Genomic DNA, 27,897 nt, shown 5'->3' on the forward strand with positions numbered 1-27,897 from the left:
ATCTTCAAGCTTCCCAAGCCTTGAGCCAAAACCACACAACTCTCTCCCTTCTCTCTCTAAGGCCGACCCCCTCTCTCTCTCTCTCTCTATTCTTGAGTTCAAAATCAGCCAAAGTGTTAAAAAGATGAGGAATTGAAGTGTAATGGCCCTTATGTATAAGCCCACTAATCAAGTTTAACAATAATAAATAATGACACTAATTCATTAATTAAATCAATGTAATCTGGCCTGAATCAGTTTTTTTTTCAATTAAATTTCATCGTAAGCTCTAAAAATTATGCCAATCACAATGGCGTAATCAATTTTGAGTTCTGTGGCCGATAAGGCCTCCAATTTAATTTCTGAAGCGGTAAAATCAAACAGATATTCCTACGGTGAACAGATAGAAATTCAAAATCACATACTTTCACATAATGGCATACAAAACCATAACAAACACATAATCGTATACAAATTAAGGACCAATTAGCATAGTACGGAACAGGGGTATCACAATTATGATAGAAAACCATTTCATTTTTTTTAAATTTTATTTTTTAATTTTTTTATGCAACTATCTCTATATGAAAAAGAAATGAGGATTGGTGCTCAACCCATGCTGTTATATCCTCCACTGTGGTCAGTTGACTCTCTCTCTCTCTCTCTCTCTCTCTCATCTTTTTTTTTTATCTTTTCATCGATGCAGTAGAGTCGTGGTGTCACTACCTCTATTGCCGATCGCCACTGATCCGCCGCTGTCACTATCATTTGAGCGATCTACTTTTTTCTTTCCTCTCTCTCTCTCTCTCTTTACTTTTGAACATCTAGAAGAGAATTAAACAGATCAGGAAGAGGATCGCAACTTTTTTCTCTCTTCAAATCCACTCCTACTGTTGTTAATCCATTGTAATTCCATAGCGGCGCCACCACCACGCAAATCTGATTTCACTAATGATGAAATCAGCTGCAAGGTTCTCGTCGACGACATGGAGATCACTATGCTGGACTTCTATAAAAATCTCCAAAGTCACGGATTTGGATCTAGATTTAGATCCAGATCCAGATTTAGATTTTTTGAGAAGTCGTCCTTCGTCTGTCGTTCATCGCTTCAACAACAATGACAAAATCACCATACGAAGGTTCTTGAGATCGAACAGAAGGTAAAACTTCTATTATAATCTTAATTTTCGAATGGTTTCATTTCAGAAATGTTTATGAATTTATATATGTGTATCTGCGTATATGTAGGTACATGATTGGATAATGTTCATTACATGTATAGAATCCAAATTGATTTTTTATTTTAATTTTTTTTAAAATTATGATCATGTAAAGTAAATGGATAGATAGGTATGAGGTTTAGATTTTTCTTGTGTGAAGTTGCTTATTGTTCATTTAAATAATTCTTATTGATTATTCTAAAGCATAAAGTACAAAATCATGATAAAGCTTTTTTGTTTTTGTTTTTTTGTGTGTGTGTATGTGTGTGTGTGTATATATATATATATATTTTATCAGCAACAAAGTATGATATAGCTTTTGTATTGTGGATCATACAAGTATTATGTGCATTGATCAAATATTTTTTAAGAAAACTCGTTTGTGACACTACTGTTTTTATGAATGATTTAATGTTAATACAAGTGTTGGATGCAACAGATGATGAGGTCTACAAATTGTTCTCAAATTGCTCTTTTTTTTTTCTTGATTTCTGATTCATTGCTCATATTTTTTTCCTGATTTCTAATTCGTTGCTCATATATTTTTTTTCCCTTGATTTCTAATCCAAGAGTTTTGTTGTTCTATATACTTGATGGATTACAAGTTGTGTTCATTATATGCAAATTTATTGTTTAAAGATTGGTCATCAACAATTTGCAGCTGATGTTGACGGCGGTGTATGAGAGGGATGGTCGGAGCTGGAAGGAGAAGTGCGGTGGTGGAATCACCATGTCATTGTTAAATTCTTAGATCTGATTCATAGTTGTATATATGTATGTATAGCTATGTATTCATTTCGTTGGGTTTGGTTTGGTTTGGTTTGGTTTATAGATCTATGTAAATCAGAACCAGAAGCAGATCTGTGTAAATTAACAGATCTATATAGATCTATATATATGAATTTGTTATTGTTTTGGTGAGACAGACTTTGAACAGATAAGAGATTTGGGAAAAAAATTGAACATATAGTCAAAAACATTAAATAGATAAGAAAATTTGGACAAATAGATTTAAATATATAAGTGAAAAAATTGAACAGATAATAAATTTTGGACATATATTTGAATAGATAAGACACAAAATTAGCAATTTCAATAGATAGATAATTTTAACAAATAATTTCAATAGATGGATAAAAAAAAATTCAACACACAGATATCAATTTGAACAGATAGTCAAAATTTTTTAAACAGATAGTCAAAAAAGTCAACAGATAAATTAATGGGCAGAATTGGAAACAAAATATCTTCTAAAACTAACAAAAGGATTTTTCACCAAGTTATTTCACAAGGTGTGCTGCTTTTCTTCTTTGGACCCCATCTCTTTTATTTTTTTTTTAATTTCAATTTTGTCCAAACATAGAGTTTAATTTTTATCCTCATCCCTAACCTTCTAACTCTAATTTCCCAAACCCTAACATCTTAGTGTGAACCATGATAGGTTCTTTTTCCGTCTCACCACCGCAACATCGCAGCTTCGAGAAAGTCTATTAGCAGCGTCGCAATCCAATGCCACCAAGTTTTCAGCAACAATTTGGACATTGGAAATGCCACGTAAGCGAGCTGTTGGTTCGATTGACGACGAAATTGTGAGGAGCAACCGCGTTGGCATGGTAGCAGAGATTTCATGAATCTGATAACAATGGCATGGAGCCTAGAAATGTTGCCAAAATCTCACTAGCCTCGAACTTGCAGAGAGCAAAAGGTTTAAAATAAATTTCTATTGAAATGAAATATGAAATATGTATGTCCAGAATTGAAATTTCTAGGTCAAATTATGTGAAGGAAAGATTTTGGAATTACGATGAAGCTGCAGTTGCCATTGATGTTGGTAATTTCGACCTGTACGTGGGATTTAAAAAAATGGGAGATTCAAAACAAATAAGTAAAGACATTTAGCAGCACTCTTCACAAATAATAAACCTTTCATCAATAAAAAGTGAACTTATTGTCTAATAAGTCCTATGAGAAAAAATTTGTCATAAGAAAATGTCATTAATTGTAAGTTTTAGTGACAATTTATAAAAATCATGAAAAAAAGTCACTAATTATTAATTTTTAGAAACATATATAAAAAATTGTCACAAAAAAATTATTTTTAACAATAATTTTATCAAGATATATTTTGAACATGACTTTATAAAAATTAAGTTCAACTATTAAGATCTATTGATAATTTACCTTAAAAAAATATGTCCTCGACCCAATATTTTATACCCTTTTAGATTGGATTGTTCAATAAGGAAAATGTCCCGTAACTCAAATTTTGTGGCTCAAAAGTGACTCAAATGGCCAAAACGACGTCGTTTTGGCCATTTTTATATTGTTCTGTACTCAAAACGATGTCATTTTGACCATTTGAACCACAAAATTTGAACTACGTAGCATTGTCGGTTCAATAATTTACTCATTTAAAAATGCGAACCCGCTCTATCACCGCATATGTGGGTCGGTCCTTTCATTAACCGGTGATCAAGCCATCACCGTCCATCCAATCAGACGGCTAAAAACTAGAATCGTCAAATTCAATGAAACCGTGACTCTTTTTAATCATCGTAAGCCGCCGCTGTGAATTCCTCTTCCCCCGTCTCTCATTCTCTAGCTGGTTCAGACCAGGTCCTCTCCTCGCTCTTTCTCTCTCTACCTGAATTCACTCCGAGGACAGAAAAGAGAGAGGAGAGAGAAAGAGGAGAGAGAGAGAAAGAGGGAGGTTTGGAAGCTGCGAAGATGATGCAATCGACGACGAACGTTGCGGATCTGAATCAGCAGCAACAACAGCAGCAGCAGCAACAACAGCAGCAGTGGATGCAGCACTATCAGCAACAATGGATGGCGATGCAGTACCCTGCGACTGCAATGGTGATGCAGCAGCAGATGATGTACCAGCAGCAGCAGCAGCAGCAACAACAACAGCAACAACAACATTACATGCCCTACCACCATCAACCTTATCAACAACAACCACCCCAGCAACAGCCACAACAGTCTCAGCCTCAGATTCAGGGTGGTTCTAGTGAAGAGAACAGGACGATCTGGATCGGTGACCTTCAACAATGGATGGACGAATGCTACGTCAACAGCTGCTTCGCTCACACCGGCGAGGTTAGGGTTTTTATCCTATTCCTTTTTTTTTTTTACTTACATGTATGTGTATGTACGTTTTGGATTCTCTTTATTTGTTAGCTGAATCTTAGCATTGAAGTAAATCGTTTGTATTGTGGTGGACGATTTGATTGGTAATTCATTGATCTAAAGCTGTTTGAAGAAAATTTGGCATGGATTTGAATAGACGGTTAATTAGAATATGGAAATTTGCTGATATGTGACATAAATCTTGAACGTGAAGTTACCTTATTTGATTGAGTCGGTGATGTGTGGTAATAGTAAATTAACACTTGGGGTTGGGATTAAATGATAGGGAAAACAACTTCCACACATGCTCGTGAAAGAGTATAGAAAGGCTAAATCTACTTTTGGAACCTTACCCCATTCTTTAGTGTGTGTCAAGTTTTGGAAACTGTGGTCAATTTGGTATAGAGAATTTCTAACCAAGTCATTTAGCCTCTTATGTTTTGTGGCGGTGTTGAGCACAATTAGAGATACAAACTGAAACTCATCCTTAAATTGAGTCAACTGATTTGGCTTACTACCTATTTTAGATTTCAAAAAAAATTGAGAGCTGCCATACCATTGATTTAGAAGTGCCCTTGTGACATACTTTACAACCTTTCACTCCAAATATTACATCTGTGATGTACGTTTAATCTATTAGTTCTTCACCAGACAGAGAACGTGCATTTGAGAGAACAAACCACATTTTTGTTAGCCTTGAACCCATCGCAGAGGTTTTATGGCTGAAATAGACAACCATCTGTTATCATACATCTTGGTAGCAGAGATGGCGATGAATGGCCTTAGTGAGACTATCTTTTAGGGCTCTCCTGTAGCGGGTCCGTACTTTCTTCCGTTCTTCCCTCCTTGCCAGGTACGATGCTGATGTACTGATCTCTCTCCTCTCTCTCTACTCCGCACCACAAAGGCAGTCAATTTTCCCAAGGCACATAAATTGGTTAGCAAGCAGCACTGTTCTATGGATGTTTGAGAGAGGGGACAGAGAGAGACCATATCAGAGAAGAGCTACAGTTAAAAAAAATGCTTAAAAAATTTGAGAGAAGGCAGCTGCCTGCTCCCAGGCATAAGATAAGGTGGCTTCCTCATTGGTTGCGTGCACGTCATTGCAAAGATGTTCAAAGAGGATTTTATGGAGACTGAATGAGTCTATTTTGGCTTATATTTGTTTGGGTTGTTGAGACATTTCTTTGTAGAATAACTTAAATAACTCTTGGGAAAGTGGATGTTATTTTCTTATTGTCCCAATTCGAATGAAATATTTAGCGACACTATGTAGAGGTGTCATGCATTCATGACATAAACAAATGGTAAACCCCAAATGGGGTGGTGGTGGAGAGGTTCATATTGATGCTACACAAACAGTATGACTCAATGACACAATGAAAATAATTGATTTTAATGGTGTATGGATGTACTTGCAGCTATAAGTGTGGTGTGGTCCACTTGGATTTTGTGGATTTACAAACCTTTGAAGTCTATTAAGTTTTCAAAATTTAATTATTTCATAATGTCACTATTTGCAGCCATCCTTACATGACAAGTGAAATGGCTAGAAAGAGACAATGGCAAAAGTTTCAACCTGCTAATCAAATATCTCTAAATAGATATGGCCAACTTATATATCAGATTTGGTGGTTTAAGTGTGTGGATAGAAATAACCATCCATGCTATGATTTAGTGACTCAACTCTATTAAGGACAGAGCTCCTGTTGATACATATCAACACGGACACACATGTCAACATGCATTTTGACATGTATACTTGTGTCAAGAAGAGAGACAATCTGACATTCGAAACTCTAAAGCCAACAGAAGAATAGTAGCATAGTAGCAGTAGAAGGAGATGAGAGAGAGAAAGGATGACAGAACAAGTGTGTGTGTGTGAGAGAGAGAGGTTACTCTTTTTCTTCTTCATGTTGTTGTTGTTGTCATTGTTGATGGTGTCTATGAAGCATGCATACTAATATCAGATACCAAATACGATATGATATATATACATTGATATGACGAAACCTAAAAAAATAGGATACAAGTATGGTCCCGATATGTTTGTGGAATTTTTTTTTTTTTTTTTAGTAGTGTATTACACATAAGGTAAAAGAATGGTATTAGTTTTAGAGCTAATAACTAGTTTACTTTTAATTTTCAGTAGGTTTTGTAAAATTTTCATTTCAATATTGATTTTAACTGTTTGTATTGTACTGGCCATGCGATTGTTCCTTTCATAGTCAAAATGTTATATGTATTAGTGTTGTACACAAGTTTACTTGTTTGTTTAATTGTTGAAATTCAATTTTAGTATCGTTACATTGTTTAATATTTATTATGATTTTCTATAGAGCATAGATGTGTATATGGGGCACATGCTCTATTATTAGAATCTTACGATTTGTGATTTGATTCGCAATTTTTGTAAAATTGATACAATCTATGAGTGAATCTATTTTGGAAGTGAATCTCTAGTGAATCGCACAATTCACGATTCGATTCACTTTTTACGATTCATGCAATTCTTGAAACTATCGAGTTCGATATATATTTTTTACTTTTTATTTTTCTATCTTTTTATTGAAAATGACATAATACAACTTTTAATAACATTTAGTACCAAAATAACCAATATATGTACATGATTTGTTATTATTTTAGTGATTATGGAGTTTTTAATAGGATTCAATCAGATTCAGTTAGACCCAGCATGCTTTTAATGTTTATTCTTGTTTTTTTTTTTTTTTTTTTTCTCTTTAAATAATCATAATATATCTTCTAAAGGTGTTTAAAATTGAAGCAACTTACACCATGAATTATCTATTGCTATTTTATTAAATTAAATATAGTTGCATATTACATGGGCAAGGTCAATTATATATTTGAAAATGTTTTAGATTTTAAAATAAAAGATCCCAAATAATATTTTTTTATTGTTTGGTCATTGTTATTTGGAAAAAGTATGTATGCTTCTTGTCCAATTATTGACATCATTGTCAAATTAATCAGCTTGTTTGGTTTGGATTTTCAAAATTTATTTTTCAAAATATTGAAAATTTTTATTTTCCTTGTTTTTTTTTTGTTTTTATTGAATTTTTTTAATATTCTAAGCAATTTTTAATTTTTTTTTATATACATGTACACCTAACATAAATACACATAAAAAGTATAATATTTATGAAAAAAATCTTTAGAAAATTTACTAAATATAAAAAATACAAGAAAAAAACGACGACGAGAATTCAGTATATTTTTGGGTTCTTGTGCATTTATTGATTTTTTAAAAATATTTTATATTTTAGGTACATCTAAGTAATGTGCATATAAAAAAGTAAAAAAATTGTTTAAAATTTTAAAAATATTTACTAAAAACAAAAAAAAACAGTAATGCTTGGTGACCCTAAAATTCATGACTCGAATGGCTTGAATGTGTCAAAACGACGTCGTTTTGGTAAAACGACGTTTTGATACATTCAAGCCATTCGGGTCACACAAATTCGGGCCACCAAACATTTTTATTTTTTAGATACATCTAAAAAAGGTGCATATGAAAAACTAAAAAAATTGTTTAAAATTTTAAATATATTCACTAAAAACAAAAAAATATGAAAAATAAGAACTCAATTTTCAGAAAATTGAATTTAGAAAATTGAAACCAAACACCCTAGTTGTTATTTTGGAAATTGAGAGTTTGCCTTTATTTATTGTCTTTATTAAGAATGGTTGATAAGAAATATCTAAAAAAGGGAAAAGGTAAGATGGTGATTTTATGTAGGAATCTTTGTTAAGTTCTTACTTATTAAACTACAAGATTATCATTCAAAACAACGTTTTCATTGATTTAATATTCATAAGATATATTTGACATCAAAGTATATAGATATATTTTTATAAAGTAATTTAGAAAAAGTGACTGAATCTTTACGATTTATGATTCGATTTGATTCGCGATTCGGTATAAGGTTATTTCAATTCACGATTCGAATTCTGATTTGACAACTATGAGCACATGTATGATACATTAAGGATAGGTTAATTTGGTAAATTCTGAAAACATAAGGATACTACAATACTACTTTAATCTCACTAATTGATTTTTTTTTCTTTTCCTCTAAGAAGTAAGTAATATTTTGAAAAACTATTATTGTATTTGGCCCTGTTTGGTAGGGTTTATTTCCAGCTTATTTCAGCTTTTAGCTTAATTTAAGCTATTTTGATGTGTTTGGTTCAGCTTAACAATATAGCTTATAGCTTTTTGTAAGTCAAAAATCAACTTATTCTTTGAGTGGGAGAGGAGAAACTTAATTTATAAATAAAAAATTAGCTTATATTCACAGCTATAAGGTATAAGCTGTTAGGCTATAAGTTATACATTTTCCCACAGCTCTACCAAACGGGGCCTTTATCTTGATAATTACTCCAATATTATCTAAGAATTATTACAATATTGATTTCATAATTGTTCATGTATTGCTACCTAGAGCGTCTTAAAATTTTCTAACACTTCTCAAAATTAAGGAAATCAATTTCAAATTATGGATATGTCTAGGAAGTTCTAGAGATGTATCAACGAATATCCAAAGAGTATCGGTATTCAATACGAATACAATTACCTCTATGATTGTTTCCTTTGAGAAGGGAGAACGCAATAAAATAAGGTAGTGTTTGGTTCACTGGAATGTAGGGGTGTGTGTGGTGCAGTTTTGGAGAAAAATAGAAATCATATGGCGGGTGGCGGATTGATAAAAATATCATTAGAATTTGTCATTTTTCTTACCAAAAACCGGCGATTCGGTTGGCAAATAATGAAGGATTTGCCTTGGCGGTTTGGGCAGATTGACGGTTTATAACAAAAATATAATTCAAATTACAAAACTTGAATCAAAGAGTAAAAAGATCTAATTTATAAATTAAATGAAATAGTCAAAATTAAAATATTCATCTAATATAACATTAAATATTAACAAACTAGTAAACTAAAAATCCAACAATCCAAACAAATTATACAATGACAATTTAACAAGGCAATAAATACTAAAAAACATAACATCATCCAACATTGAGGAACCTGTTGGAGAGCCTCCAAAATTTACTTATGCATCTATTAAGGAACCTGTTAGAGAGCCTCCAAAATCCAACATCTAACATAGTTGTAAAAAAAAGTTAAAAAGTTAATTAAGGTTCACAAACAATCAAAAAGTTCAAAAAGTTAATCTAAGTCCAACATTGAACATAGTTCTAAAAAAGTTCAAAAGTTAATCAAAGTCCGCAAACAATCCAAAAGTTCAAAAAGTTAATCTACTCATCAAACTTCACAATAACTTCAATTCTTCAGAATTGTTTCAACTAAACTCCAAAAACTTCATTAATTTATAGACATAAGCAAAGAAAACATAAATAAATAACAAAAAACTATAATCAAAATCATTATTCTGAAAAATAGATGTATTATTGATTGATATATTGATATTAATTGATTTCTGCCTATTACAAATGGTTCCTTATATAGATGTAGGTGTAGTGGATGGTGGTAGTGGTGTAGTGGGTTAGGTTTAGTGGAGTAGGTGAGGTGGTAGTGGTGTAGTGGGTTAGGTTTAGTGGAGTAGGTGAGGTGGTAGTGGTGTAGTAGGTTAGGTTTAGTGGAGTAGGTTTAAGTGGGTGAAGTAGGTGGAGAGTAGATGAATTTTAACAGCCCCCCGCAAACTCAAGGGGGATAGGAACTAACCAACTTGAGTTTGGAGAGAGGAACAAAACAAGAAAATACATAAAACTAAAAGAGGATAGGAGACACTGTATGGTCGTGTCAGACCATTGGTGAAGACACTGGATGGTAGTGTCATAACGTTGTAGAGGACACTGTATGGGGGTGTCATAACGTTGGAGAGGACACTGTATGGGGGTGTCATAACGTTGTAGAGGACACTGTATGGGGGTGTCATAACGTTGTAGAGGACACTGTATGGTGATGTCATAACGGTGTAGAGGACACTGGATGGCGGTGTCAGACCGATGTAGAAGACAGTTTATGGGGTCATGTCGGACCGGTGTAGAAGACAGTGTATGTTGTGACAGTTGTTGTGACAGTTTACGGAGTCTTGCTGGACCCTTGTAGAAACTAACCGGAATCAATGTCGGGACAGTTTACAAAGTCTTGTCGGACCCATGAAGGAGCTAACCGGAATCAATGTCGGGACAGTTTACAGAGTCTTGTCGGACCCTTGTAGAAACTAACCGGAATCTATGTCGGGACAGTTTACAGAGTCTTGTTGGACCCATAAAGGAGCTAACCGGAATCAATGTCGGGATAGTTTACAGAGTCTTGTCGGACCCTTGTAGAAACTAACCGGAATCTATGTCGGGACAGTTTACAGAGTCTTGTCGGACCCCTAAAAAATATACTGTATGATGGTGTATATAGGCTGCCCAAATATATATAGATATGGATATATATAGTGAGCCCTCAAAAGTCGCGCCCTCAAAAGGCGCGCCCACTTTATCAAAAGATGTGCCATGAAAAGGCGTGCCAGTTTGTCGGGTGTCAAGAGGCGCGCGATGCGCGTGTCTGCCTCTTCGTCAGGGTCTTTATAAACTGAGGCTGAGGCTTGGAAGCAGAGACAAAAAACCTGCTAGAAAAACTCTGTTTTCTGAGAGAGATTTCTGAGAGAGATACTCTGTAACACTCTGTTTTCTGAGAGAGATTCCTGAGAGAGACACTCTGTAACACTCTGTTGTCCAGAAAATGGCTTCATCTTCCCGTGGTCTGCTCACTCTCTTTCCAGACCTTAACGAGTCCACAAGAGAAATAACTGGTGCGGTGGCCAGTGAACCTCAACCAAACACCTCTGTGTTTACTCCGTTGAACTTTCCAATGCGGTCGGTGGAGCAAAAAATGGCGGTGCAAACTGATATTGAGGCCAATCAGTATACTCTGAAGTCATGTGTGGAAACCATGACGGCGGTCACAAATTTGTCGCACCGGCTGCAGAGCAGGACAAATGAAGTGCAACAGTTAAACTCCCAGCTGGCTCTGCTCCAACGCATGTATAAGGATGCGCGAGCAGAGATAAGTGTGCTAAAGGCAGAAAACAAGGAGCTGAAGCGGAAGGCCACCGTGATGTTCCGATTTGGAGGTCCGCCATATGCTGCAGTGGAAGAGCAGGGAGGAGGCAACTTGCTTGGTGGTCTAGGAAGCATGGAGGCTGGGCAGTCACGGGACACCCAAGAGAAAAGCAAGAAGAAGAGACCTGCAGCAGAATAGAGAAGAAAAATCCCACTGTGGGTGTGGGTGTGTTGTGGTGGTTTGTTGTTGTTGTTGTTGTTTTTTTTTTTTTTTTGTGTTTTTTATTTTATTTTATTTTTTTTTTATTTTTTTTTTATGATGTAAAATTGTGATCGGGGTGGATCCCTGAGATGAATAAAATATGGGTTGTTGTGAAAACGGGTAAAATTTGTTTTTTTTTTTTTTTTTTTTTTAATAATAATAATAATAATAATATATGTATAGATAGAAAAGAAAAGAAAAGAGAAAAAAGAAAAGAAAGTGAATTCAATGTATATATATGTATATGTTTACATATTAAAATATAGATAGAATATATGATGATGAGATTTTGAGTGAAAAAAATGATAAATTATTTTAAGAGATAGGTTTTTTTTTTTTTTTTTTTTTTTTTTTTTTTTTTTTTAATAAAAGATAAAAAGTGGGGCGGTGGAAGATTATTATATGATGAGTGGTGTAAACGGGGAGTGTTTGGGTAATATCAAACAATAAAAAAAGATATAGATATATATATATATAAAATAAAGAAAGTGGGGGAGAGATGGAAACTCTGTGTCCCGCATGTGAGTGAGAGAGTGAAAGAGAGATGAGAGGAATCTGTGGTCAATTGAAAAAAAGCAGCCCCTGTTTTGTTTTGTGGTTCTTCTCTTTCAACTAAAGAGAGCGGTGTTGGAACGGAAAAGGACAGAGGAACCGGGGGGGGGGGGGGGCGAGAGAGTGAGAGATGATGAGGCCATTTTCTGGCAGATGATGGCATATCGAGCCAGACCATTAGCATTTTCCATGATAGCAAGTGGAGATGGTTCGGTGGGACCAATCTTGAGTACAGCACGCCATTTGGCAAACCTAGCACCAGCTTCATAGTACTTCGCGCAGCGCTGGCCAAGGCCATCAAGACCTTGGGTGGTGGTCTCACCATTGGTTCCAGCAAGCTCGACAACACCCTTGTCCACCTTGATTCCAGGCACGACACCACCTTCCTTGAGCACCTCAACGAAGGGCTTACCTGCAGCTGTCTTCTGATAAAGGGTTTCCTCGAAGAGAATCACTCCACAGAGGTATTGAAGAGCACCGGGAGTTGTGAATAGGAGCTCGCGGAAAGCCTGCCTGTTTGATTCAATATTCTTGACATTAATGCTGGAAAGACGTTTGCCCATAGTGCCAGTGGACTCATCAGCAGCAAGGATACCCTTTCCAGGGGTGCCAATGTAGGATGCAGTGGCAATGAGCTCATCATGGTACTTTCCCTTGTAGCAAGACATGACTGAAGAGAGAGAAGAAGATGATAGATGATCTTCTAGAGAGAGAGAGAGAGAAGTTTGAATTGGTTGAGACCCGACGGGCGGTCAAGGCAAGGTTGCCGCCCGCCGGAAGGCGAAGAACACCAAAATTTTTAACCTATTGCTCTGATACCATCTGAAAAATAGATGTATTATTGATTGATATATTGATATTAATTGATTTTTGTCTATTACAAATGGTTCCTTATATAGATGTAGGTGTAGTGGATGGTGGTAGTGGTGTAGTGGGTTAGGTTTAGTGGAGTAGGTGAGGTGGTAGTGGTGTAGTAGGTTAGGTTTAGTGGAGTAGGTTTAAGTGGGTGAAGTAGGTGGAGAGTAGATGAATTTTAACAATTATAAAAAAAAATAAATAAAAAAATAACCAATACAACAAAATAATATTCAAGAGTAAGAATTAAGTCTAACCTTAAGAACTTTAGAACCAAACTAACTTGGAGACAAATTAGTCCTCAACAATAGTTGTTTCTTGTGTAGTAGATGATGCAAAAAATTTTGAAAAATAAAAAATATTTTTAATGTTATTCAAAATTACATAAAAGCTAAAATCAATATTGAATAATTAATTTAAAATAAACACAAATCTAAAAAGTTACCTGACTCAATTTCTTCATATTGTTCAACATCATCCATACATTCTCTAAGACTAATTGGAATTGATGAAGACCTTAACCAATTTTGTGCACAAATTAGAGCCTCCACCATTTTTGGCATCAAAGAACTCCTAAATGGATCAAGCACACGGCTACTAGTACTAAAAGCTGACTCAGAGGTCACTGTAGAAACTGGGACAGCCAACACATCTCTTCCTATTAGAGAAAACCTTATACTTATTGCCATTAACCTTCCACCAATTCAAAATATCAAAGTTTGGAACTCTTGGGTCTACACAATCATCAACCAAATATTTTTCCAAACTCTGATTTGTTCTCCACACTTTTTCCCGACTCCAAATGGTTAATATATTGAGAGGCAAAGAGTGTCATGAGATCTTCCTCTTCCTCGTTATCAACTTCCATCACTTGAAGAGCTTTACTTGCAAATGAAGGTGCAACATTACCAGCATTGTTTTTTTCAACATAATGATCAAACAAGCGTTCCAATGTTGCCTTCACCCTTGCAACCAAAATTTCTACCTTGTCGTTTTCATACACTTTATTGAATGAAAACTTAAGATATGTGAACTTGTAGCGAGGGTCTAACCCAACGGCAACATATAACAAGAAATTGATATTATCAAGATTCTCCCAATATTTGTCGTATTCCAATTTCATCTTATCGGCCATGTTACTCAACACTGCATCTCCACTTTTTTACTCAATTGAACTAATTTAGATTGCACCGATACAAGTTGATTAAAAAAAACATTAGATGTCACATGCAAAGATCCTAAAAGTTGCAAAATCACAAGATAAAAAAGTCTTAAAAATTTCACAAAGACTCTAGCTACCTCCCAATCTTCTTCTTTAGAATATGAAATGAATCTTTTTCCTTTCCCTTTGCCTCTTCCACCATCATTCTCATTTTCATCATCATTCTCCATGTAAAACAACTTGAATTGTGGGTCTTTCTCTTCTAAACACTCAAAAGCTTTTTGGAATTTCTCAGCTACCTCCAACATCAAATAGGTGGAATTCCACCTTGTTGGAACATCAAGGCATAGCAAACTTTTATAAGTAATCTTTTTATGCTCCCCACAATTTTTAAAAGTTTGTAGCCTAGCTGGAGATGACTTTACATATTTTACAGCTTTTCTAATCTTGGCAATTGAGTGATTTTATACTTTTAAACCATCACAAACAATTAAATTCACTATGTGTGCGCAACATCTCATATTCAAAAACTCATTTGCCAAGATAGTGGAAGGCCAATCTTTGGTTCTTCTCTTCAAAAATGCAATAGCACCATCATTAGAGCTTGCATTATCAATTGTTATAGTGAAAATCTTATCAATCCTCCAGTTTTGCAAGCATTTGTCTAATTGTTTGCCAATTGTCTCACCCTTATGATTAGGAACTATACAAAAACTAAGAATTCTTTTATGCAAATTCCAATCATTATCAATCCAATGGCCGGTGACACACATATAATTTAGATTTTGAATTGATGTTCAAGTGTCAGTGGTTAGGCATACTAGTTGCTTCCTTAGAACTTTCTTCAATTTTTGCTTTTCATCAAGAAATAAGTTCAGACAATCACAAGCAACAGTAGTGCGAGAAGGGACAGGAAACTTAGGTTCCATAACTAAACAAAAATTTCTAAACCCTTCGTTCTCCACATGCCTAAAAGGTAATTCATCAATTATAATCATCTTTGTTAGTGCTTCCTTACAAAGTTTTTCATCATATCCTACTGCTTTGAGAGATCCAATCCTACGACCATCATGATCCTCCTCTCTTTTTTTTAACAAAAGAGAGCGTTTTTTGTTTTTTGTCCACTTCCCTAATAGGAGGCTTCATACATTGATGCTGAAGGTGGTTCCACATATTACTAGTCCCATCTTGTTTTTCACGAGCACCATAATCCTTACTACAATAATTACAAGCTATGTAGCACGAACGCGGACACGGGACACGACACGGACACGTGGACACGCAATTTTTCAAAAAATGGGGAACACGACACGCTGAGGACACGTTTAATATATATAATTTTATTTATTTATTATATGTCTAAAATAACAAGAAAATCATTAATTCTTATACAATTACAATAATAATAAAATTAATAAACATATTTTTTTAATGTTTTTTAATAAAATGAGTTTTTTTAAATAAAAATAATTTATTTTATAAATTTTAGGTTTAAAAAAAAATAAGGATAGAAAAAGAAAGAAGAAAAAAAAAAAAAAAGAGGGAGAGAGAAACAAGATAAGAAAAAGAGAAAATATATATAAAAAAGAAACAATTGAGGAGAGAGTGAAATCAAAAAGGCTGAGATAGAGAGACAGAGTCAGAAAAGCAGAGACGAAAGGGAGGAGAAGAGGAAGAAAATGAAGAGAAGAAGAATAGGGAAGACGAAGAGAAGGAGAAGAAGAAGAGAGAAGATGAAGAATACCACCTCCTCAGCTTCTTCGATTGACAGGTTAGGCTTCTTCCTCTCCCTCAATCTCTTTCTCTCTTTCTCTGTCTCATCTCCTCCCTCGATCTCTTTCTCTTTCTCTGTCTCCTCTGCAACAGTTTTCTCTCTTTCTCTGTCTCCATCGATCTCTCTCTCTTTCTCTGTCTCCATCGATCTCTCTCTCTCTTTCTCTGTCTTTGTCTCCTCAACAACAGTTAGGGTTCTTCGATCCATTCATGCGTGTCCGGAAAGTGTCCCGGCGTGTCCATGGCGTGTCCGACTGAAAATTTTCAAAAAAAAAAGGGATACGTTAGAGAGAGTGTCGGACACGTGTCTACTGCGTGTCTGACGCGTGTCCGTGTCCGATACGTGTCCGACACTCGTACGTAAGGCCTAGGGACGTGTTGGTGCTTCATAGATTACAAGTAGTCCTAGGTTTATCAGGCTCACAATCATCAAGTAAAGTGAAGTGTTCCCAAACCTCAAATTTCTTTTTATCTAAATTAATACTAGGGCATGGATGAGTTTTATCAGAATTTTTGGTAGGCATTGTGGTAGTGGTAGAACTAGCAATAGTAGTTGATTCTGCAGTTGGTATAGGAAGGTTTCCACCATCATTTGTATTTTCCTCATCCATTCTCTATTTCAAAAATAAAAAATTTATATGAATGATAAGTAAATAAATAAAAATTATCAATGATAATAAGTATGTATCAATAAAAGAGAGTGCATAGACAGAGAGAGAACAACCGGGCCATTTTTTTTGTTTTTTTGAATAGGGGTCAGCTGGGCCATGTACCTAATACCAACTATCAATGGTGTTATATATATATATATATGTGTGTGTGTGTGTATAAAGCAGAGAGAGCACAAGAACACAGAGAGAGCAACGAGAGAAAAGAGTAGCGCGCGTGCGAGAGAGAGAGAGAGAGAGAGAGAGAAAGCAGCGAGAGAAAGCAGTGAGAGAAACGTACCGACGAGTCGACGATGACGACGAGTAGGTGGCCGCCGATTGGCAAGGGAAGGAGAAACCAGCGGCGGCAGTGAGGAGAGGCTAACAGCGGTGAGCCGATCGGCAAGGTAATGAAAAGGAATTGGTGAAATGTTGTGCATAGCAGTGATGAATCAATGTGAACGAGATGAAATTGAAATGTGTGGGTGTCAATTAGGTTTAATTGAGGAATTATTGTGTGTGTGAGTATGTGTATCAATAAGTATGTATCAATAAAAGAGAGTGCATAGACAGAAAGAGAGAACAGCCGGGCCAATTTTTTTTTTTTTTTGAACAGGGGTCAACCGGGCCATTTACCTAATACCAATTATCAATGATGTTATATATATATATATATATATGCATATAGAGCAGAGAGAGCACAAGAACACAGAGAGAGCAACGAGAGAAAATAGTAGCACGAGCGCGCGAGAGAGAGAGAGAGAGAGAGAGAGAGAGAGAAAGCAGCGAGAGAAAGCAGTGAGAGAAACGTACCGACGAGTCGACGACGACGACGACGACGACAAGTAGGTGGCCGCCGATTGGCAAGGGAAGGAGAAACTAGCGGCGGTAGTGAGGAGAGGCTAACAGCGGTGAGCCGATCGGCAAGGTAATGAAAAGGAATTGGTGAAATGTTGTGCATAGCAGTGATGAATCAATGTGAATGAGATGAAATTGAAATGTGTGGGTGTCAATTAGGTTTAATTGAGGAATTATTGTGTGTGTGAGTATATGTATGATAGATATAATTTGTGGCTGGATTTGTGTGTATAACAGGCAATTTTTTTTTGTTTTTTTTGAAACAGATGCGGGTTGGGTCGGTTAGACCTGTGGGTTGGAAAATTTCACCCGCCACCTGTGCTGACCGGCTAGAGCTGGGCCTCCCACCCGCCCAACCCGCCTGCCAGAGTTGAAAATTTGTGTGGTTTGGAGCGATTCAGTGCGGTTTTGGCGGTATTAAGCACAACCCTACTGGAATGAAGTGGAATTGAATGATCATTTCATCAAAAATTTCATTCTCATGTTTGGTTTGTTAAAAAAGATGATGAAAAATGTATTAGAAATGGAATCATCATTTGCTGTACAAGGGAAATGATCATTCCATAGGAGAGCCAAAGGAATGGTCATTCCATTCCATTCTATCTCATTCCAGTGAATCAAATAGAGCATAACGGTAATATTGTGTGGATCCATAGAACAAGCATTCTTGAGTTCAGTTAGTTTATGGAGGAAATTTGCCTTTTCATTGCACCAATTTTGTATAAGAGTGGGTATATTAACTTTTATGCCCATTACTCAAAGCTCTTATATGACGGCTTCTTTATCATCATCATCTTCTTTTTACCATGTTATCTATAAACAAATGGAAAATATAAGTAATCACATTTTGCTACCTTAGGTTTGGAGCTGAAAAACTACACGCCTTAGATTATCAAGAATAAAAAACTTGAATAAAAACAGTGTTTTGAAACTTCTCTTAGAGGGGAAAATATCCTAAACCTATGAAGTATAAGTATGGATACAGGTTGTAGGTATGTCAAATAAATATGTTGAACGAGCTAATTCTAAATCAGAATCGTTTGAATCGATTTGAATAGCCAATACGGATGAGTCGAAGCGATTCAAATTTTTTCTTTTTCCTCCCAGATGTGTAAAACGACATTGTTTGATGTCTTTAACCCCAAATAAGTCCATATCATCGATATACAGTAGAGAAGTCAAAAGGTCAAGCTAAGGCTTGACGAGTGAGGAATCGAAGAGAGAAGGGGAGAATCTGTCCAGGAAGAAGCGACGAACCTGTCAAGGAAGAAATCTAAAGTAGCTAGGGCTTGACGAGTGAGGAATCAAAGAAAGAAGTGGAGAATTTGTCAAGGCAGGAGCAACGAACCTGTCGTCTTCTCTCAGTCGGTAAAATATGTGTGGTTGAATTTTTCTTACCAATCTTTATAGGTCTCCTTAAGTTGTGGGTCTCCGCTCCACTGATCTTCTTTGATGATATTATATATATATATTAAATAATATATATATATATATATATTTATGTAGATTATATATTATATAGATTTGTCCCTATTTGATTAATTTCTTATTCTTTATTTACTGTTAGCATTATAGTGATGCATGAAATTCATTTTTTTAGGAAATCGATTCACGATTTGATTTGTGATTTGACAACCATGTGTACATAAACATTAAGGTATTTTCATCACAACATGTTGAATTGTTGTCTATCTAAAAGTTTAAGCTGTTAGGGACATATGTAACTTTATTATTTATATCCTTTTACATGTCCCCTCACGTGTGGTCATGTTCTTCTCTGTAAGCCAGCCAAACGTGCAACAATTATATTTATCTGGTAGGCAGTGAGATTTAAGCCCATGATTAGTTGTTGACTCTGATACTAAGGAGTATGCAATGTATTGGAAATTATTCTTGCATTTATTTTAACAATGATAATCTAAAGCTATATAAGAAATGCCACATCTTGATTTTAGGATGGTTCATATACCTAAAGTATCCAGAAAGTATATGATACTCTTATCATAATAAAAAAAAAAAAAATTATGGATATGTTTAGAAAGTATCAAATGTATTCAACAAGTATTGAGGAGTATCATTATTGATACCTACTCCCTATGATAAGAGTAACCCGTGACCGACCATCTTTCTGTAGTGCTACAACCCTTTCTATTTGACTAAAATGGCATCCACCTGAAGTACCTTTTATTTGCAAAAAACACGACAAACAGCCATCACCAAGCTTTTTATATCTAATGTTTTTCAAAAACTTGTAAATAAGTGATGTGATAGGATTTTCCATGAGCTAAGAAGCACAAAATTGGGTAGACATGGGACACTACAATTTTTACAAATTACCTCCCCTGTAGCTGGAGGTAGTTTCCGACAAGAAGTGGTGGCTGAAGATGGTTGCAGCAAGTGGGAGGTGTTTGGCTGCAGCCGGAGGTGGTTGCGGACTGCAGGAGGTTGTGGTCAGAGGAAATTGTTGAGGTTGCTGGCGACGATGGTTGGATGTGGTGGTGATAAGCGGTGGGTGGGGGCAGGTGGTAGCGATTAGTGGTGGGAGGTGGCCGAAGGGGATGGAAAAAGGTGGAAGGAATGGAAATTTATTTTCTAAACAAGTTAAACCCATATTTTTTTTTAAACAAGAATTTAGTAAATTTTGTAAACTGTTAAATTTATGTTTACAACTTACAAATTTTTTGTAAATATAAATAGAAAATTATAAATTTAAATGTTACCAAACAACTAAGCAATTTAGTCTTTAATTTGAATTGGAGAATATGAAATTTCAGTCTGACAGCTTTGCATTAGGCATAGAGATGATTACCTAGCTGTTTTATGTTGCTTTTCATTTTGTTTAGTATTCCTTTGGTTGCTTACGGTGTTGTGAAATATACAGGTTTTCTCTGTAAAGGTTATTCGCAATAAGCAGACTGGTCAGTCAGAGAGGTATGGGTTTATTGAGTTTGTTTCTCGTGCAGCAGCTGAAAAAGTTCTGCAGAGTTTCAATGGTACCGTAATGCCAAATACAGAGCAAACCTTCCGCCTAAATTGGGCAGGCTTCAGCACAGGTGATAGGCGTGTGGATACTGGTTCAGATCTTTCTGTATTTGTAGGAGATTTGGCTGCAGATGTTACTGATGCAGTATTGCATGAAACTTTTGCTAGTAGATATCCATCTGTTAAAGGAGCCAAAGTTGTTGTTGATTCAAATACTGGCCGTTCAAAAGGTTATGGTTTTGTTAGGTTTGGCGATGAAAATGAGAGGTCAAGGGCCATCACTGAAATGAATGGCATGTACTGTTCATCTAGGGCGATGCGCGTAGGTGTTGCGACCCCTAAGAAGCAATCAGGGTATCAACAATATTCATCACAAGGTATAGTTTAGTGTTCCCTTTTCTGCATATGTATGATATGTTCTCACTTCCTTCCAAGCTCTGATCTGGGAGATGATTTATGTTGGTGTTTGGCTTTTGTCTTTCCCTGTGAAAACATAGCAATTATTGTTCAAATTTTGTTTACTATGTTCTGAATTTGTCATGGTTACGCTGTGGTTTTGTTGTTCTGCATCATTGTCGTTTTTGGTCATGAAAATGCCAGTTGAATTTTTTCAAGCGTCATTCCACACGGAAATTTTGAGTAATTGATTCTTGTGCTGGTCTGTTGGGTAACGTTTACGTTTTCAGTTTATATTTACAAAAATTTTATAAACTGGTTTTTGTTTATTTTTTGTTTATTTTTAGAAAAACATAAACTACAAACATGTTTGGTAATTGACAAAATGTTTAAAAAAATTTAAAAATATAAAAAAGAGTGAGAAATGGCAAGTGGCGGCGGAAGACGGTGGTGGGTGGTGGGTAGCGGGTGGTGGCGGGCGGGTGGGTGGGTGACGGTGGCAGGTGGTGGGTGGTGGTGGTGGTGGTGGTGGTGGCAGATGGCGGGTGGCGGGTGGGTGGGTGGGTGGGTGACGGTGGCGGGTGGTATCAAGTGGGCGGCGGTTGGTGGGTGGTGGTGGCAAGTGGGTGGCGGATGGCGGGTGGTGGTGGGTGGTGGTGGCAAGTGGGTGGCGGATGGCGGGTGGTGGTGGGTGGTAGCGAGTGGGTGGTGGTGGCGGCGGGTAGGTGACGGGTGGTGGGTGGTAGCGAGTGGGTGGTGGTGGGTGGTAGTGAGTGAGTGGTGGTGGTGGCGGCGGGTGGTGGGTGGTGGTGGCAGGTGGGTGGCGGGTAGGTGGCGGGTGGTGGGTGGGTGGGTGGATGACGGTGGTGAGTGGTGGGTGGCGGTGGTGGGTGGTGGGGGCAGGTGGGTGGTGGTGGTGGTGGGTATGTGGCTGGTGGTGGGTGGCGGGTGGTGGCATGTGGGTGGTGAGTGGTGGTGGCGGGTGGCTGGCGGATGGCAGGTGGGCGGTGGCGGTGGCGGTGGCGAGGGGTGGGTGGTGGTGTGGTGGCGGCGAGTGGGTGGCAGGTGGGTGGTGAGTGGTGGTGGCATGGGGTGGTGGTGGTGGGGGTGGTGGCGGAAGACGGTGGTGGAAAATGGTGGCGGGTGGTAGTTAGTGTTGGGTGGTAAAAAAAAAAAAACTAAAAACTCTAAAGGGAAACACATTTTTTGAGTTTACATTTTTTAGCAAAATTTATAAACTGAGACTACTGATTTATAAATAAAAAATTTACCAAACAAGTTTTTATTCGAGTTTTTAAAATTTTTGTAAATATAAACAGAAAACTGAAAACGTAAGTGTTACCAAACGGCATCGCATTTCCTTATTTTATCATATCTTGTATATTTTTGCATGCATCCTTTGATTCATATTCAAGACCTTGTAATTTTTATTTATTTATTTATTTTTGTTATGAATTATTAAAGCATCTAGATTTTGCATAGAACACTATCTTTATGGTTTAACTGCTGAGAGTTAATAATCTCTAGCTGATTAACGTTATTATCATTTCAAGGCTGTCTATTTTATATCTATCCTTTCATTCTAAGTATAGACAACAACCCACACCCCCCCCCCCCCCCCCCCCAAAAAAAAAAAAAAAAAAAAGAAAAGAAAAGAAAAGAAAACTAATTTTACTTTCTTTGATAGCTCTGGTATTGACTGGTTCATATCCTTCAAATGGTGCTATGCCCCAGAATGCCCAGTCTGATGGTGATTCATCGAATACAACAGTAAGTCCAGCTTCACTTGATCAGTTAGTTATTACAACTCTAGTTACATAAGTAACCCATTTTTCATTGTAGATATTTGTGGGAGGGCTTGACTCTGATGTCACTGATGAAGATCTCAGGCAGTCCTTTTCTCAGTATGGCGAGGTTGTCTCTGTAAAAATACCTGCTGGAAAGGGATGTGGCTTTGTACAATTGGCTAACAGGTGCACTTCGACTAATGGAATTTAATGTTATAATAGCCTAGCATTGATGACAGTTTTAGTTTCATTGAGGAATAACAAGCCAGTCTCAAATCAAAATGGTATATCAATATTTTTAAGACAGCAAGTTATTGAAAAAAAAAGTAACAATGTTTTATATTTCAAATTTAAAAATAAGACAGAAAGTTACAAAAATATGTAGTATTCAATGTTGTAACTGCTGTTGATATTGAAAATATTGATGGCAACGTGCTTTTGAACATGTCATTTATAACCATGTTGTGGTCCCCCTTTTATTGTTTCGGTTTACAGAAGCAACGCTGAGGATGCAATGCAGGGGCTGAATGGGGCAGTTATTGGCAAGCAGACGGTTCGCCTTTCTTGGGGTCGAAGTCCAGGGAATAGGCAGGTAAATTTTCTCAACTTGAAGGAGTGCATGTTTGACTGCATAAATGCAATAGTCTTACCTTTTGGTGTTGACTTGTGCAGTATATTGAATCCTATATTTACTGTATTCTGATTCACATATCCTGTATAGCAAGATATGTTCCAAATCTGAGAGTTTATTGAAAAACACATCAAAATCTGGAAAAATATTCAACAAATGGCAAATATTGTTCCCTAGAAATCACTTGGTTAATGTGATGTATTCAGTGTTAAAATTTGTTTCTTGAAATGTAATGGTTTTGAGTCTTTTCACAAACTATGGAACATTATAAACTTCGAATGGTTTCAACTATCTCTTTTAAAGGGGAAACAAGTAGTTGCAAATGAATGTTCTGCAATTTTCTTGTTTCTAACTACTATTCAGTGTAAAAATACCACATTTAAGTGTGTTAGCATTTTGTATAGATATCAAGTTCTTAAATATTGCAATTCAGGGGTAGATTATGATGGCAGGGGCCATTTACCCCAAGGCAGCAAAAATCTTGGATGTATATAGGAAGGGAAGAGGTGCTGGGTATAGTAAGGGATGGATTTTTCTTAATAGTAGAGCAGGGCTCAAAACAAAATATCTTTGCTGCTTTCATTTGTAGATAACCAGAGACACAGGAACACAAAACTAAGTGAGAAATTGGGGTCTCTTTAACCATCTACTAGTAGGACTGATGTGGCAGTGAGTTAAGAAAATACTGGAGCACAATTTTTGAGACTTCCATTTTCTTTCTGAGTTCCTTAAAAATTATGTAGAATTTATTGTTAATATTCAACCACATGCTATAGTGCCTCTAGAATAGACATTTTATTATTTTTAATGTAATATGGCAAGTAACTTGAGGAAATAATTCTGAAAATTCCAACTGTTCTGCAAAATAGTTGGAGTTCAAAATACTAGTACTTCAATATTAGCATTAAAAAAATGGTGAATTATAAAGTAGTTTAATTGCTATGCAACACGGACACGGACACGGAGACACGCAAATTTTAAAAAAATGGGAGACACGACACGCTGGGAACACGTTCAATATATATAATTAAATTTATTTATTATATGTCATAAAATTAAAAAAAAAAATCATTAAAGGATAATAAAAAATACAAAATAACACTATTAAAATTATAACAAATAAATATTTAAAAATACAAATAACATAAAATTGCATTCCATCAATATAAAAAAAATTATAAAAGTTCAAAATAGAAGAAAGAGAGAGAGAGAGCTAGAGGTGATGATTTACACTGACTGATCATATAAAAGAAAAAAAATAAAATAAAAGCTCAAATAAGAGAGAGAGAGAGAGAGAGAGAGAGAGAGAGAGAGAAGATCGAAGAAGAATGAAGAAGAAGAAGAAGAATGAAGAAAAGCAGCGAAGTCTACCTTAGATAACTGCAACAATAGCGAGCAATGACCACTGACGAACAACAAAAGACCACCTACGACCAGGTTTCTCTCTGTTCTCTCTTCTGTTCTCTCTTTCTCGATTTAGGGTTAGATATTGTTTTGTTTTTGTTTTTTACAAATTGACCCCCACAAAAGTTTCATAAATGATGAAATTGACCCTTGAACGTGTCCCGATCATGTCCGCTACGTGTCCCAGTGTTATTAAAGGCGATAGGCGCACGAAGGCGCCAAGGTCTCCTGGGGCCTAGGCTCAAGGCGCAAGTTTCACCGAAGTGAGGCACACCTTGTACAGAAAAAAATATAACTTAATATAAGTAAATAATTTAGGGTTCAATATAAACAAAATGAAATGTTAAACATTTAGTTTTTTTTGGAGATTAGGAATTATGGCTAATTTTTCTTCTATCATTGATTTTGAGTTGAATGACCAATGTATTGGCATCTGTAATAAGAGTAGGGATCTTTTGTAGCTACACCATATTAAATCAATTGTCAGATTTTAAACAAAACTAATTAAAGTAACAATATAAAAAGCCCTCAAGATGCAAGCCTTGGGCCAGTTAGGTGCCTTATCACAGTTGCGTGGCCTAAAACACTACAAGGCGCAAACCTTGGGCCTGAACGGGACTTGGGCCTAGGCGCATGCCTAGGCGCGCCTTATTGAAGTTGCCTGGCCTGGAATACTATAAGGTGCAAACCTTGCGCCTAGGTGGGACTTGGGCCTAGGCGCGCCTTTAATAACGCTGACGTGTCCGATTACCAAAAAATTAAAAAAAAAATCGGACACTCTCTGCTGCGTGTTGGACACGTGTCCACCGCATGTCCGTGCCCAATACGTGTCCGACATTGATACGCAGCCCTCGGAGAGGTGTCCGTGCTTCATAGTTTAATTGCACGTAGACATATTCCCAGAAAATGTTCGCATGTGAAAAGAGTTGGTCATTCTTGGTCTTCAATAATTTCCCCAACTTTCTAGCTTAAGGCCTACCTATTTTGGTGAAATTGTATGAGCCTTCAAAAATTTCTAATACACCTGCTTATGGATAAGATTATTTTGCACCCTTCATTAGGGAGGTATCACAACTCATAAGTGGCGAGGGAGAGTAGATTTTATTTTGAAGAGCAAATGAAAAGAAGGCTTTATATTTTAGTTGGAGTACTCCCTCCGTCTCAAATTATTTGTCTGGCAAGAAAAGGAATTTTTGTTTGAGAATATATTTTTTGTAAGTTATTGTTTTCTGTGTCGGACAAAACAATTTGTGAAGGGGGAGTATAAAGGTTCTTTTGAAACAAGATTCCAATGTGTATTTCGTGAAAGTGTCTATTATCTGTCTTTTAAATATCGCAAAGAGATAGAAGTGTGCATGCTTCCTGTGTTGCCCTTATTGTATCATATGCATATTGTAGATAGATTAAATTCAAGATGGGTTGCTTATGAGTGATATATGTACTGTTTTACCTGTACAACATATTGTATTCCGTGTTGTACTATGTATCACAAGTTACTTACAACTATGTCTTTGGTTATCCAATTCATGTCAGTTATTGACAAGCTCCACATCATCAGAAAAAAGGGTAAGAGACAAATTTTGCCTGCTATTTCAATGGCAAGTGCTCTTGTATGATTCAATAATTGGCATATATAATATTGAACTTGTTGGTAGGGCTTAATAATTCTCAGAAAAAAATTGAGGCCAGAATGACGCTTTTTTCATCTGTTTTCCTTCATTGTGTATTGCATTAATGCAACTGAATCCATCTTACTTTGCTGCAAGTTTGGTGGTAAATTTTGGTAGAAGTTTGTATCACCTTCAATTTGCTTATACTTTCTCAAGAGTTCTGTTAGTTCTACATTTCAATAGCAATAATAGTAATGTCAAGTGCGTTTTTACTTTTTATCACTAGCTTGTTTTCCTTATTTTGAATTTCTTCTTTCTTAAATTTCCATGTGGATAGTTGAGAACGGACTCCAAAAATCAGGTGAACGGAGCTTATTACGGAAGGCAAGGTTATGGAGGTTATGGATATGCCGTGCCTCAGAATCAGGATCCAAGCATGTATGCTGCATCTGGGACTTACGAGGCTGCTTCAAATGGAAATGGCAATCACCAATAGCCAGTCAGCTGAAGTTACTTGTTTGTTTAATTTAAATCACTGAAAGACATGATGAAAACTAGATGGATTTGGTTGTTTCTTTGTTGGATATTTTAGCCGGATTTAATTCGTCCCCAAGATTTTTATTAAATAGAATTTATTTGAACTAAATTTTGGAATTAGATAAGAGTTGCATACATTATTGTGGAGCAAACAATTGAAAAGCGTCCTTGTTTGGGTGAGATGCTTTCAGTTCCGAAATGCCATGAGGTGATCTTAGATCGGACAGTGAGCCCATGTTGCGCTGTAACATATGCATATTTGTTTGAAATTCGACTTATTTGATCATTGTTATGGGTAGAGCATTTGATGAGTTTGAGAGAAGCATATTTTTTGAGGACTGAGACAAGCATAATTGATATGTCTCGCTTTGAAATTGACCAGTTGTAAATCTCGAATCCCGTGGTAATATGAGAGTTATTGTGGATAGATGCTAAGGTTTGAACCATATTAATTATTGGAAATCCCTTTATTTTTAGTGCATTAGTTGATTAAACTATTGAAATCTTTAAGCTGAAAGTGGTGATGAAATTGGTCATGGCCTTGTATGTGTTGCTTTGAAGTGTGACAGGGTTGGCCATTCTAATTTGATGTTTGAGATTTGTCCATATCCGTTCGAATGGGGTGGATTTTACCTAACACTTATGTGGAGCCAGGGTGGATTATATTTTGGTTATTTGTAACGGAGGCAGGTACTGCCTCTTTCGATTCAAACCCGACCTGATATAATTAATAATATATACAAATAAATAATATATATGTATATATATAACATATAAGATAATTAGATATAAGAAAGGAATAATAAAAGTCTGGTTTTGTTTAAATATAAATAAATAATAATTTTAAAAGTGTCACTGTTTATATATGGAAACAATAAAAATTTTCAATGTGTGAAAGATTTAAATGATTTTTAATTTTTTTAACTATTTGAAATATGGTCGGGTATTTGCAAAGATAGATGGAATTGAAAATTTTCACCCATAGCGGGATAGGGAATGACAAACCAAGCCGTGGCCATCTCTTTGTGGAACAAAACAATGCTGGTTTTAGGAGTGTAAAAAT

The 27,897-nt window shown here is 36.1% G+C and overlaps 1 protein-coding gene, 1 long non-coding RNA gene and 1 pseudogene across 4 annotated transcripts; 2 read left to right on the forward strand and 1 right to left on the reverse strand.

Annotated features, from left to right (window-relative positions):
* The first annotated feature begins 627 nt into the window (after positions 1 to 627).
* Positions 628 to 2,119, forward strand: LOC114262743 (uncharacterized). Its single transcript, XR_003629450.2, has 2 exons — positions 628 to 1,139; positions 1,861 to 2,119. It is a non-coding gene; the product is annotated as an uncharacterized LOC114262743 (long non-coding RNA).
* Positions 2,120 to 3,592: 1,473 nt separating this feature from the next.
* Positions 3,593 to 26,943, forward strand: LOC114262742 (polyadenylate-binding protein RBP47). 2 transcript variants are annotated; one of them, XM_028203128.2, is made up of 6 exons: positions 3,593 to 4,301; positions 20,369 to 20,846; positions 22,553 to 22,635; positions 22,708 to 22,838; positions 23,148 to 23,244; positions 26,635 to 26,943. In XM_028203128.2, exons 1-6 carry the CDS (start codon positions 3,927 to 3,929, stop codon positions 26,791 to 26,793), a joined length of 1,323 nt encoding a protein of 440 aa, XP_028058929.2. In that variant the 5' UTR covers positions 3,593 to 3,926; the 3' UTR covers positions 26,794 to 26,943. The 2 variants fall into 2 exon arrangements, with proteins under 2 accessions (XP_028058929.2, XP_082776487.1); XM_082920361.1 differs by lacking the exon at positions 26,635 to 26,943 and adding an exon at positions 26,221 to 26,364 and having other exon boundaries at positions 3,609 to 4,301.
* LOC114258379 (fructose-bisphosphate aldolase, cytoplasmic isozyme pseudogene) lies at positions 10,379 to 13,248 on the reverse strand (annotated as a pseudogene). Its single transcript, XR_014364312.1, has one exon. The product of XR_014364312.1 is annotated as a fructose-bisphosphate aldolase, cytoplasmic isozyme pseudogene (transcript).
* Positions 26,944 to 27,897: the final 954 nt, after the last annotated feature.

Source organism: Camellia sinensis, chromosome 3, assembly GCF_055761805.1.
Source record: "Camellia sinensis isolate YWXY chromosome 3, ASM5576180v1, whole genome shotgun sequence".
Taxonomy (NCBI): Eukaryota; Viridiplantae; Streptophyta; class Magnoliopsida; order Ericales; family Theaceae; genus Camellia; species Camellia sinensis.

Bases quoted from the DNA above. Each gene is read 5' to 3' on its own strand.
- LOC114262742 (XM_028203128.2), top strand. From the start codon at position 3,927: ATGATGCAATCGACGACGAACGTTGCGGATCTGAATCAGCAGCAACAA. The intron at 20,847-22,552 runs GTATAGTTTAGT...TTTCTTTGATAG, and splicing joins TCAACAATATTCATCACAAG to CTCTGGTATTGACTGGTTCA. The intron at 22,636-22,707 runs GTAAGTCCAGCT...TTTTCATTGTAG, and splicing joins GTGATTCATCGAATACAACA to ATATTTGTGGGAGGGCTTGA.